Source organism: Condylostylus longicornis, unplaced genomic scaffold (assembly GCF_029603195.1).
Source record: "Condylostylus longicornis isolate FDR11 unplaced genomic scaffold, ASM2960319v2 ptg000049l, whole genome shotgun sequence".
Lineage (NCBI taxonomy): Eukaryota > Metazoa > Arthropoda > Insecta > Diptera > Dolichopodidae > Condylostylus > Condylostylus longicornis.
Window position 1 is genome coordinate 6,482,021 of NW_026578018.1, and position 15,286 is coordinate 6,497,306.

The 15,286-nt window shown below is 22.5% G+C and overlaps 1 protein-coding gene across 2 annotated transcripts in view; it reads left to right on the forward strand.

Moving 5' to 3' along the window:
- Positions 1-12,806, forward strand: part of LOC129611318 (uncharacterized) — a 36,367-nt gene extending 23,561 nt beyond the window's left edge. For both annotated transcript variants that reach the window (XM_055524401.1, XM_055524399.1), the window contains exons 3-8: positions 6,280-6,444; positions 6,545-6,766; positions 6,846-6,979; positions 7,035-7,412; positions 7,473-9,246; positions 9,313-12,806. In XM_055524401.1, the coding sequence (XP_055380376.1) occupies positions 6,280-6,444; positions 6,545-6,766; positions 6,846-6,979; positions 7,035-7,412; positions 7,473-9,246; positions 9,313-9,462 (2,823 nt within the window). In that variant the 3' untranslated portion in view covers positions 9,463-12,806. The remainder of the gene's footprint in view (positions 1-6,279; positions 6,445-6,544; positions 6,767-6,845; positions 6,980-7,034; positions 7,413-7,472; positions 9,247-9,312) is intronic.
- The last annotated feature ends 2,480 nt before the right edge of the window (positions 12,807-15,286 follow it).

A 15,286-nucleotide genomic window follows, 5' to 3' on the forward strand; every position in this document is an offset into this window, starting at 1 on the left:
TTTTTGGATATTTTTAATTCCTAAATGTTATAAAAAAACAAAAACAAAAAAATCTTCCATTTTAAAATTGAACAAGGTGTAAATTAAATTTTATGACCATTTTTTTACATTGCATTGTGCTATATGAACAAAGGTTTAATTATAAAATAAAAAAAATTAATAACAATAAATTTTATTTTTTAAAATTAGCAATCGCTAGAAAGATTTTTCAATGCCTTTCCTTCATTTCATTTACAAAGAAAATCTTATTGCCTGAATAATTGCAAATTTAGGTTATTCTTGTGCCCTGCATTCTTTCAAGAGTTGACCTCAATGTTTTATATTTAAAATATAAATTGAATATTATACAAGTTTTGATTATTTATTTAAAAAAAAAATCTGTGCGAAATATGCTGTTATTAATCATTAAAATTTGCAGTTTTTTTTATGTAAATCAGTACTTTATTTATATTAAAATCACCTCTATTAGCACTGGATGCAGTTATAAACAGTTTAATAATACTTCAGTTTTTTCTATAGAAAAATGATCTTATTCTATTATAACGCACGATATAGCTAATTTCTCAATTGACTATTTTAACTCAATTTCCAGTTCCTGCTTTCAAAATTCAGAAAATTGAAAAAAATGTTCTTACTTTAAAGAGCTGGTCTTTTATTAATATAATAAAATTTTAAACTTCACAATCAACTATTCAAAATCTATTTCATCACATAAATTTGTCATTTATAGCTCATATTGCGAATTTATTAAAGAAAAATATTTTCGAAATAATTACATTATAATATTGATATATAAAAATTACTTGAATTTTCTATTAATTTTTAAAATTAGCAGCTTTATATAAGCTTAAAATAATTTCCTATAATTAACCAAGTACAATTAAATATGTGATATAAAAATAATTTGTAAAAATTCTGTGAAATTTGAAGTCTATTCACTATTAAACAAAGAAAATATTATTCTATATATAAACTTAATATATACTTAAATTACCTTAGATCAAATTTAAAAAGATTTTTACACTCTAAATACTTATTATTCCATTGTAATACCTACATATAAATTTGAGCTCTTATATACATTATATATGCGTGCTTATGAAAAATATCATCACAATGATGCAATTTTAAATAATATAATTTCACATATATATGTATGTGCATACATAATAGTAATTAACGTTATTAGGTAAATTTTTTATACTTGTTTATCTAAAAACCTCTATATAAGCATATGTATCTCTTTATGTATATTAATGCATTTGTATGTGCTGCAATAATTGCTTTATTAAACAAGTACAAGTAAAATAGCATTACAGCATCATCATGCGGTATCATACATTAAGCAATAACGAAACGAAAATTATTAACCATTGAATAAACATTAATTCTGGTTTTGCATGATAGTATATAATATTTGTTTATATATAAATATATTCAGTTATGTATAAATTGATGATAATAATGCGTAGCGTTTATATGAACATTTACACACTAATGCTTGTAATAAACTAACTAATAATTATACTAAAAATATTACAAGCATATGCGAGTAGTAAAATTTTTAATAAATATGCCAATTTAATAATTTCTTCAATAATTCAAATAATTTATAATTTTTTTTTTATAATTGAAAAATTTTATTAAAATATAAATTATATAATTTTATAAATATTTTTTATATAATATTATTAATGTAAACTGTTATATAGTACAGAATGAATTCGTAATTATTTTACAAGAGAACTAATATAGCTGTTTTAGATTTTTACACTCTAAATATTAATTCAGAACACGAATCTAAAATGACAACATCTAATTAACGCGAATTAAATAACTGAGATTATTTTTTAATTCATGTTTTAACAAAAACATTCTAAAAATATTTCTATAAAGAGCTTTTTAACCAAATTACGAATTATCTATAAAATAGCCGAAGAAGCTTAACTATACCTGAAACAATTTCAAAATAGAGTAAAAACGTAATATAATAGAAACTGAGTTCGAAATCACCGAAAATTATGGAGCTTTTAAAATTTTTTAAATGCTAACATTCATAGCCTCGAGTTTCAATCTTAATTCCGTAAGATATTCAAAAAAATATGTGTGCAAAATAAATAACAATGTTCTTAAGCATTATCTTACATTCTATAAACTCTCTTTATTATAGGATGTGCATTAAATGCTTCTGCTATGTTGTTCAATTAACATGTAACATAAAACAGAATATTTATTTATTTTTTACACACCAATATATACACATATGTATATATAAAAAAAAAAAATATACAATACGCAAAGTTCAAATTTTTAAAACGTGAAAAACTTGCAAATTTTTTACTCATCATCAAAGGATGTGATAATTTTTTAAAATGAAATTTTTCTTTATTATGTAGATGATAAAAAATTTGCTACTTAAATATTTACAAAAATTAGACCTATTATATACATACACATATCTTTCTAGCACACTAAAATATAAGCAATCCGCGAGAATAACATAAAAATGATTCAGATAATTTCCAAGTAAAATCATTCTAAGAAAATAAAATATCAAAATCTTATAACAACTAATTCATTCCTTGAATTTTAAAATTATAAAATATTATAGGTGTATCTCATTTTGAATTCTAAACAACGCTTGCTGAATCATCGAAAAAATATTTTTTATTACTTAAAATAAAAAAATTGAAAAATCATTAAAGAAAAACAATATGTCATTTAAAATTTATAATTTTTATTAAAGAAATAATTTTATATACGGTCCCATTACCACACGCATTCTATTTAACATTGTTTAGATACCAGAGTATTTAATTCTTATTGATACTAAATTATATTTAATTGGGGTATTATTTAAAACCAAAAAAATAATCCTTAATTTTATATTGGTTTTAATAAAAGCAATTAATATAATTTCTAATGATTTCTGCGTCATAAAAATACCACAAAAGTCAAAATTAAACATCTTATCATTGAGGCTGTTTGTATCTCCTTGTTTATATTCCCCCCGTATATTATAAGAAAATCTTTTGTAAAACTAATAAATTTTTTAAGTAAAAATCATTTAACAGAGTATTTAATATAGCTATTATCAGTGTCGAATGTACCATTCAAGCAAAGTAAGCATCTGCAAAGTGCGCTAGAAAACAGGTACGCCATTGAAAACAAAACAAAAAATTAATTGTGATAGTTCTGAAAAATTAAATTAAAATCTTAACAGCACCATTTTAAAAACACATTCTTATTAATTACAAATGATCTTTTAGTTAAATTTGATATCAGATTAGTTACGTTGCTGTAACACTAAAATGAATTTAATTAAATAATTTAATCGATTCATATTAAATTTCAGACTTTAATTGCAAGGCGTATAACTTAATTTTTTAAAAACTTATGAATTATTATTGAGTGTTATTTTATTATTTCAATACACATATGGGAGTCCATATACTATATAATGTATATGTAAAAATTGACAATAGATGTGATTATATAGATCATGAACAAATGGTTGTAGCAAATTTCTGAACTGATGATTACAAAACGAAAAATATTTTATGAATGTGAACTACAACCATTTTGCCTACTACTCAAAATATCATTGATGCTCTTTTAATTGTTTTTATTTATATACAATAATATACATATATAAAAGATGATACATTTTATATTTTTAGATATAGACATTTTTATTTTAATATACACCATTATATTATACACATATTATATATACAGGGTGATTTAGAAAGCTATACAACAACATATGCCATTGGTTAGAAAATCGAAAATGAGTAAAACTTTTGTTCTGGACTTTCAGTCTTTGTTTGAAGTTTCTATCTTTTTCAGAATAGAAGTTATAATCCAAAAAACTTTGATAAGTAAAAAATTCGTGAAAATTCGTTAAAACCCCTGAAACTTGGAAACCTTTGAGATTTTCCACCCAGTCCAGAACAAAAGTTTTACCCATTTTCGATCTTCTAACCAATGGTATATGTTGTTGTATAGCTTTCTAAATCATCCTGTTTATAAATTTGCATATTTTTTAGGTTTTAATTGTTTGGTTGCAAACCATAAATTTCAATGTAAATACTATAATTATAATTTTCTTATTATTATATTTTTTTATCTATTACATATTAACATATGTATTCATTTATTACCTTTATACTTATGTGTTATATTGTTTAAATTTGTTAAATAATCCATTAGAACAAGGTCTATATAGTATACATATACATTATATTCAAATTAAAAATAGACTCAAAGTCACAATAAAGTAAAAAAGTATTTTGCATGTATAATTATAATTTTTCAAATATATCATCACTTTATTATTATGTTAGTAGTATGTACACACATATATATATATATATATATATATATATATGTACATATGTTTATAAATATAACATAGTTGCATTTGTATTTACTTTTGTACTAATAGCTTACTGAAATTCTATCAATATCGTATATAGACAGATAATTTTACATTTACGTGCAATTCATTTTAATAAATAATATGAAAATTTCTAATATAATTACATGCATATATAGTTTTAAATAAATTATGGTTTCCTAATAATAATTACAATTTCTAAAAATGATTTTAATTTTAAAAATATTTGTGTATATGTTTTGTTCTATAATTATGAGAATTTTCATCGAACTATTCGCACTGTTAGCGAACTCAATTGATAGGTTATATATCAATTGATATTAAATTTAACTATAAGGTATAACAAACAAAAAATAAAATGATAATTCTCAATTCAATAGAACTATATAAATTTATTAAATAAAATTGCATCACATATTATTAAACTGAACCTGGACTAATTAAAAAACAAATATTTTATATTTTATAAGAAATTTTTTTGAATTTCCGACTGAATTATAAATAAATTTCTGCAATAGGATTTAGGAATTATTTTAATTCGAAATATTATTATAATCTTTCTATTGAATGGTATTTTTTAATACTTATATAATTTATATGAATTGCATAAATTTTATAACGCAAGAATCGACCTATGTATGGTCATATGTGCATCATAACTAAACTGGCGAAACCAGGTTGAAAAGTACTATATTTTAGTCCGAATTCTTTACAGATTAGTTAGTGTAAATTCCCTTTGAATTTTATTAGTGAACCCACTTTAGCTAGTTCCAAAGCAATTTACAAATGTGCAAAATAAAGGCAATTAATCTAAAATTCAAACAAATTTTGTTATCTAAATTGGAGTTCTTTTCAACCTTAATTTAAATTTAATATTTTTTTTCAATATTATTTAAAACTATTGTTAATATAAACCACTTTGCATATCGAAAATTATTTTCAAAAAATTAATTTTGAACTTTGAACTGAATTGACTTGAAAGACGATTTTATGACCTAACAAGAGTTTTTTTTGCTTAAAACCACAGAAATAAACAAATCAATTATACTAGTATACATGTATAAATTTTTTTTTGATATCAAAAATTATTTTTCAAAAATTTCAATATTAATTTCAAGAATTCATATACGATATAATGAATTTATGCAATCTTATACCACTCAAATATTGAATATTGGTTATATTTTTAAAACCATATTATACACTTTGAAAAATTAAAGTTATACACATATGTAGAAATATAACCAGTAATACATCTATTTTTTTTTTTTTGTTTCATTACTGTTATTACTGGTTTTCTTTATGTAACCCTATCATACACTATAATAATATTTTTTTGTTTTATTTTACGTTTTACCCATTTAATCTTTTTTAATTTGTGAATGTGATTATGAAAATGAATTTGAGTGACTCCTACTCAAACACAAACATTCTTATATAACAATATATTTAACTGTAAAAATGAAAAGTAGCAAAAAAGTAGAAAGAAAAAAATTAAAAATACAAAAACATTAAATTTCAAGGTCCTTTTTAATTTTTTTGTCTTTTGTCAATCACGACCATAAATGATGTCAGATTGTTTTGTCAAAGAGTATAATACTATATGGAATTATTTTAAATATTAAATTAGATTAAAAAAATTCAAGTATATCAGATCGGAATTAATGTACTTACTTTAACTATAAGTAAAGTTATTTAATTGTTATTAATCAGTTACAAGTGGTGGTTAAGAATAAAAAATTTAACTCTCACCAACTAAATTACAACTGTTATACAATTCAAAGTTCAAATTATTTTTAAATTTATAATAAGATTTACATATAAAATTTATCAAATTTTTCTTAATTAATTTATTATATTTTTATTTTTTATATTTTCAGATGAAATATTCGAAATTACTGCCGGGCCAATATATGATTGGCCTTTTATTGATATCATGTACCCTAATAAGTATTACTACCGGTCAATCAAATTACGCTTCCCATGCCAATAATATTGAATATCAGGGTAAAGGTTTACCAGAAGAAGCGACACTTGATGGCAAAGTAATTAATTAATTAATTTAATTTTTTAAAATAATAATTTTTAATATAAAATTTATAATTAATTATATATTTTCATAATTAATTAATTGTATATATATAGGTAACGAAATTGGATGATTTAAGTCCAATTATATTTTTAAATCGAACGAAAGCTGCCCTTAATTGTGCTGCCGGTTCAATGCAAATTGCTTTAAAATTTGATCAACCATTTTTTGGGATAGCATATGCGGATTTCGATAGAAATAGCGCTTGCCAAATACTTGGTAAAGGTGATTTAAGTTATCAACTTGAGTTACCATTAAAAGGATGTGGTACAATTCAGGTAAATTAAATTTAAAACACATTTATTAAAAAAAAATTAATTCAATATTTTAAAAATAATGTAATGATTTAAATAATAGGAACCACAACGTGTTTTTACTAATAATATTGTGGTACGATTTCATCCTGGTCTAGAAATGGATGGTGATGAAATAATAACAATTGTTTGCCGTTATCCACCACCTATACCATCAGTTCCAGCAGCAATCCCATTGTAAGTAGAAGAAAATTTTCATATATCAGTTTTTTAATAAATTTCATTTATTTAGGATTAATAAATTGATTACAACACCATTTGTGGAGCCACCATTAAAAGGATTTCAGATATTATTAATTATTTGTGCAATTATGTTCCTGACATTAATGTTACTTGGTTTAGGTGTATCGTACTATTGCCTACGCCGTAGACCAATTCCTGTTGTTCGACGGCTTCCAATGTCAATGGGTACTGGATCAGAAATTACTAAAATTAGTGGTAGCAGTATGGGTAACATATCAACATTTGAAGGACTTAAAATACCTAGAGCACATCCTCCAGTTGCAGTTGTACATAGTTCGTCTGGAAGTGAAGAAATTGTTATTTCTGATACAATACCATCAGATTATCCAAGTGAATCTCATTCAGAAATTGAAGAGCTTGATACCAGGTTAAATAATTATTTTAAATTTTATCTTGGTTTATATTCATATAAAAAATTTCATTTTAGATCACTGCCATTTAGTTCAGCTGCTAGTTTTGAAAATGCAGCTTATATTCCAGATGCACAAAGTATTTACAGTGAACATTATCTTCATACTCAAGAATTACAAGCAGCAAATCCTGTTACAACCACTGCAATACCAATTGCTGCTAAAGAATCATCTCCTAAATTCAATGTTCATGTCCGTGTTAAGCATGCTGCACCACCACCACCCCCGTCTCCTCTTACCTCTGATACTGAAAGTGTTATAACTAATGTTCCAAGAAATAATCTTTCAACTATTGTTGAAACTCTTGAAGACCGTGAAAGTATTATTACTGTTGATTCACTGCCTCCTCATGAAGTAGCTCATACCCAATTTACATATGTTCCTGAGATTCATCCGGTACCAGTTCGTGAACCACCAGCCCCAGCTCCACCACAACCTGTCTTCTCTGTTTATACTAGAACTCATCGCGAAATTGAAGAACGTCCACCAGAAACATGGTCTGAAGATTATCCTGATGCCGCACCAATCAGTGAAACACGTAGCTTGGTTTCACTCGGTACCGAAATGACAGATACACATTCGCTATCAGAAATGGTTGATACAACTCATTATTATGAAACTCAAAGACTACCAGAGCCGCCTATTGTTGTGAAGAGTCCGATTGTTTCTCAACATAATGTCGATGATGTATTTTTGAGGACTATAACAGAAAAGAAAACTATTGAAGATATTGAAACACATAAACGAAGAATTACTGAATACAAAGCTAAATTACCTCCACCAGATCCAACATGGGATGTTACTATTAGAAATTATCCGGAAAAACCTGGCCCACAATGGGAAGACTTCTCTGATATATCTAGTGCTTCTGGAATAAGCTTAACTCCGAAAATGGAAAGAAGTGTTTTGAGTCTTCCACCACGTGATCAAATTGTTGATAAATCTAAGAAATTACTAAGTCCAGAGCTTGTCGTCAACATGAAACCAATCGAAATACCACCTGAAGATACGACTGTACCAAACTGGGATGTTTTAATAAGGGTTTTGGAGGATCCAGATATGCCACAACCAGATGATACAAGTTCAGTTCATTCTAGTTCACATCCATTGACAAGACAAATAAGTTATGAAGATAAAACTAAATGGAAAGAAATCATTACCACTGAATCAACTTTAAGAACTATGTTAACTGAAGCTGTTGTAAGAGAAGATTTTGAACGTATACGAAAAGATACACGTTACGAATCAATTTTCGAACCACAAACATGGGATGTTATTATAAGAATTTTAGCCCCAACTGACGATGACATTGAATTTAGATTACCAAAACGAAATGGACGTAAACAACCATGGGATACAAGATCAAGACGTAGTTCATTACCAACACTATATGAATATGACAGTGATGGTGGCTCAAGTGTACGTACAATACGTCAAGATCCAATTCAACCAATAACATCAATTGGATATCCAGTTAGTAATCGCTCAAGACGTACATCACGTACATCATCATATGGACCAGATAATGTTGATTTCCGTTCAATGTCTGAAGTCACTGTAGATTTTGGTCGACCAGATAATATGTCTGAAGCTAGTAGTTATTATAGACCACAAAGTGGTTATTTTGATTCTGAACCTGGTTATGATCGTAGATCATTCCATCGTTCAATTAGTCATCCAAGTTTAGCAAGATCTGGCAGTGAATTCACTGAACATTGGATTGCTGCTGATAATATTTCAGATATATCATCAAATGACGAAGGATCACCGAGACAAAGTCGCAGACTTATGGTACTAATTTATTTTTACAGGAATTCTTAAATTAAAATTAATTATTTTGAATTTGTTTGTTTTTAGCCATTCAACCAGAGACGTATTCCACCACCACCACCTCCAAGACCCGGACGAGGTACAACAATAACAAGATCAGAATATCATGAAGAAAGATTAAATACATATCAGTCACAGGAGAGAACTCATCCGAGAGATTCATCTCAACAATGGTAGTCAAAAATACAAATTGTATTGAAAAATAAAAAATTTCTAAAAATAATTTATAATATAAAACACAAATTGATAGTTTTGCATAAAATGCATTTACTATCAAAAAAAAGGAAATGAAAATTTTTATTTTAAACTGTAATATTATATTAAATATTATAATAGTCACAATAATAGTAAAAAAATTAAACATAATGTGAAATTTCCAGTAAGATATTAACAAAAACAAAAAAATACTAACATTGAATTTTTATAATATTATTAATAATTCAATAATAGAGGGCAGTTTTATTAAAAATAAAACTAATAAAATTACAGATGAAATATATTGCCTTTATTGTAATATTTTAATTTTAATACTGTAATGATAAGATATTTTGTAATAATAAAAATAATTATTAGAATGAAGACATAAAGAAAAATTAAATTGTAAGTGGTTGCCTGCTTATACATAAACCTAAACTTCGACAAATTTCATTATTATTAATTTTTTGATTTAATATGAAATATTTTAAATAGACAAGAAATCTTCTTAAAATTAAACTAAACAACAATTTTTTGTAGCAAATATAATACAAATATAAATGGCGTTCTATTTTAAATGAATATGGTATAAAAGATATAAGAATTTTTGAACAACTTACTATTATTCAATGTATACAAAATAAATACAAAAAACATTCAAATATTTGTTGAAATATTCAAATCCTTATTATTTTAATTTGAAAAAATTAATTTTAAATTAACTCAAATATGTATAATATCACGCCATTCTTAAATAGAAAAATTTTCTCCAAAATAAAAACGAATTTAAAAATTAATAAAATAAAAAGAAATTTAAAAATAAAGAAAAATTAACAAATCACACCTTTATTCAGTAATTTTAATTTTTTCTTTGGAAATTTTAATCTTTTTAATTTTTATTTTGGAATAATTAAAAAATTTTTGAATTTTATCAATTAAATTGTGCCAATTATTTTAATACACTAATACTGCGCTTTAATTATATATAAAAATTTAAAAAAAAAGAAAAAAAAAACAACAAAAATTAAAATTAAAAATATTAAATTGCATTTTTATTTTGTAAAAATATTATTTTATAGTTCAAGAAATGTTCAAAATTTACACAAAATTTAATTTTCATCATTTAATTATTTTGAACGAAAAGAAAGTAAGTACACAAGTTGTTTCCACCCTAAAACACCCGTCCTCAAGTTTCATATTCCTGGTTAATTCAACTGCTATGATTATCACCACAAAGAATTTTTAGAACAAGAACTTTTACTGAATACAAACTCAATAATGAATAATTTAAAAAACCCTGCTAAAATTAATTGTAACGCCACCTCATGAATTTCGCTATTAATTTTACATTTCTTGTACTATAATTTTATTAATAAATGTATACGCAATATTAAAAATAAAGAAGATATCTGCCAATATTAAAAAAAAAAAAATAAAAGAAAAATTATTTTACTGTGATATAAATGAAGACAAAAAAAATGTACCAGAATCTTTTTATTTTAAATGAACAAGTGAAAAAAAACCCTGCTGTAATAAAATAAAAATGTAAATTAATTTTATAAATAATAAACGCATTGTATACTTAAATAACAGCTTAAAATGTAAAACATTATATTAAAATTAGAATTAAGAAAATTAAAACAATTTTTTTATGTAATTAATTTTTAATTTTATAAAATAGAATAAATTTTAATAGCTATCTGTGTAAATCATTGCTGTGCAATTATTAACTGGACAAGATTGTACAGTCGGATATGTAGATTGCAAATACAATTGCAAATAAAAAATTTCATTTCGAATAGATTTGAGCAGTTGTTAACTTAATTAACTATCAAAAAACCGACCCATATATTGTACATGCAATATATAGACATAATGATTCCTAAAAATCTGATATTTATCAACCATTCAAATAACAATAACATTTTCAATATTTCATAGTCTTATTCCGCACAAAATTTGGATTTTTTTTTTGATCTACAAAAGTATACAAATTAGATGACAATATAAATTGCCTATTTGCAATTAATTATACATTTATACGAATTTATATACAAAAAAATAATTAAATAGATAGCTATTAACTGTTATTCAAATAAAAATTTACTTAATTTTAAAATATTTTATAATTAAAATTAATCCTATAATAAATAAATACTCGTCTTAAAATAAATTAGAGTTTAAAAAACAATTTTTTTTGTATTTTTAATTTTTATTAATTTAATAATAAATTTAATTTTAAATTAAAACCTAATAAATTTTTGGATAGGTGGCGGGTATTTTCCAATATAGTGTATATTTTGTGTCTATATTATTTCTTAAATTTAGATTTTTATTTTATCATTTTTAAAATAAATTTGTATCAGTACCTTAATTGCAAGATTTAACAAATTCAAAATAAAATAATCTAATTTAAATAAAAAATTGATGATTCAATTTTAATAAAATTAAAATGAACGATTCTTTTTCTGTTTCTATTTAATTTTAAATTTTGTACTGAAAATTTACATACAAACTATTAATTTAATCTATTTAAATATCGTTAAAGTATTCGTATAGATATTTTATTATATTAAATTAAATTAAATTTTCCTAAAATTAAATACTGAATACATAATTATTATGTTAATAATGACTAAAAAAAAAATCTATAATTTCATAATAGACACATTTTCATATGGAATCTTTAATTTTTTTTTTGATACTGTTTACTCAAATTTGAAAATTAAAATACAATTATTTTAAATATTTTATATTCTACAATTAATATTATAATATAGAATTTATAAATTAGTATAGAAAAATATTAAAAATTTTAAATTTGTTTTATTTCTAAATATTCAATTTTACAATCCATACTATATAACATTCCTGGAATAAAGTTAGAAATGGCAATTGGCATAGTTTAAAACTATTTTTTTTTTTATCAACTAAAGCATAATTTTGATAATTTGCTTAAGTTGAATTAAAATATTGTCATTTCTGTCATTTATTCTTATTTTTTAAGTTTTAATTTTTGTATGTAATTTTTTTTTATTTTAATTTGCTAATAAAAACTATAAATACAACATTAAAGGAAATTATACAATAGAAATTTAAGTTTAATCAAATAATAATAAATATTAATCCGTCCAGTGATTGTAATTATAAATGCTTCAAACACAAAATAAAAAAGAAAATAATTAATAAATTTAAAATGAATTCATTAAAACTTTGTAATTAAATTTTTCTTATATCTTTATGTGTAATCAAACCGTTTATAAATAAAAATTTCTATTAAAAATGAATAATAAAAATAAATAATATATACAATGTAACAACATAAATTATTTTGTTTTATTACAAATAAATTTAAGTACATAATATCTGGATTTTCAATTTTCTAATCTTGGATTGTTACAATAAACTTTTATTTTAATTTCTTCACTAAATTTTAATCCAAATTTTTAATATACATTCATAAGAAAGCACTAAGCTGCAAGCAATCTTATTGAACACAGTAAAACCAAAAATTTGATGTATAATTAATACTTAATTTTTAAAAGCTTTAATAAGATAATTCAGCAATAAGTTTTCAGCTCGCAAGCCAATAGTAGGCGGAAAATCATAATAAAGCTTTTTGAAAATTTTGTTTGTTTTATTCGCACATTTAATGTTATAATTGATTAAGTTAGAAAATTTTATTTTTTTTAAGTGTACAATTCAATTTTTTTTGCAAAGCTATAAATTACGAAAAACATAAAATTGCTAACAACTATAATTACATGTATAAACTTATTCAAATGTGAAAGCTTTTTTAAAAATACAGAAGTTCTTTATTTTTTTTAAAAAACTTGTTGAACTTTTTTTTCTAACTTAGCTAAATCGGTTTAATAATGTATTTTCAAAATAGCCTTATACGTTAAGCGCAAATAAGTTTTAAATGCTTCAAAATAATTACCATTTTAATCAAAGAATACAAAATATTATTTTTAGAATTTAATCTTAGACTAGAAACATTTCCATTTTTAATCTATTTTTTCTTCAATTTCTTAGAGTAACTGGTCTATGTAAAAATTATAATTAAATTTTTTCCTTTTTATTCATTCTACTCATTAGTACTAGTATAACGTTTCATATCCCAATATTTTTGTTATACAAATATTTGATTTAACCAATTATTGAAAATGCAATTGATGTAACTGTTCTTATTCAACGATATATCGCACTTTCACAATAATATTCAAACCTGAAAATTTTAAAAAATTAAAAAAAATAAATTTAATAAATTTTACAAAAAAAATAACACAATTTCCTTTTTCAAAATAATATTCATTTATTCATTTATTTATATAATTTTTTATATACCATTATAATAAAACAATTACTTTTTTTTTGCTTTATATTATTTTTTAATAATTAATAAATTTTTTTATAAGATGACAAGAAACTGAGTTTTATTTTAAATTGTTCTTACTTTCTCTTTTCATTTTTAAACTTTTTCTTTTGTTTGATTTGATTTTTATAGGTACATATTTTTATTTAACAAATTTTGACCCTAAATAATTAATTTTTGTTTTAATATTGGTCTTTTTTTCTGGTATATATTTTATATATTATTTTCAGTTTTATATTATCGAATATAAAATTTCGTATTTTTTTGATTTTATTTTTTCAATTTTTTTTCTTCTGTGTTAAGGTCACACTTTAATTCAAAAGAAAAATTAATTAAAAAACACTTCTATCTAGGACCTAAGTACTTGCTACAAATTTGAACTAGATATACAATTCTATCCAAAAAAAAAGAAATAATAAAAATAAAAAAAAATTAAATTTTAATTTACGATGTTAATAAATTACAATCTTTTAATTTGATTTATCATAGTTTTATACAATTTTTTGAACAGACTGTAATAATTATTACAGTCTGTTCAAGGAGACAGTTTCGTTTTTTTTTAATTTTTATTATAATTTTTATTTTAATTTTTATTATAATTTTATTAATTCGATATCTTTTTACTAAAATTTAAAATTTTTCCGTTGTTCAATAAAGCAAAACTTTAAAATCTGAGAAAATGTTTTGAAAATGAATTTAAGAAAAAAAAAAAGTTTTTATTAAAATGAATTGAAAAACTACTTATAGAAGCAATTTATTTAATATATATTCTGATATAGATATTATATTTGAACACTATTTATACAACGTGTTTGTGTCGAAAGGAAAAAGTAACCTTTCTTTAAATAAATTTTGTTAATAATGCAGTAATACAAATATTACATTACAATATAAGATACTAATACTTTTTAGACTGAATAAAGTTTATATTTTTAAGTTATTATAGATAATAACTTTAATTATATAGTAGTACAGCATTACTGCATTTGTTTAAATCCAATATTCTTGTTTTTTTAATCGAATATGACAATTACTTTTCTTTAATTAGTTTATTATATTACTTTTATTTTTATTATCCTTTTAAATATTTATATTATTTACAAAAGAATTTTATAAGATAATAATTAATCGAATATTCAATATACAAAAATTTTACAAGAAAACTTTTTTGTTCTTTCTTTAAGTTTTCTTTTAATTTTATAAAGTTTAATTTTCTAAAAATACTATACATATACGATTCTTTTATATATTGCATCTTTTCTTTTAATAAATTTCATTTATGTACGTTTTTTATTTTTACAAATTACGCATTTTAAAGAATTTTTTATGAAAATTATTTGTCTTTTAATTTATTTCAATAATACAACGTTGTTTGGCTTACAATAACATTTTAGTTTTTATATACAATATTTAAAAAATGAAAATAAGAAA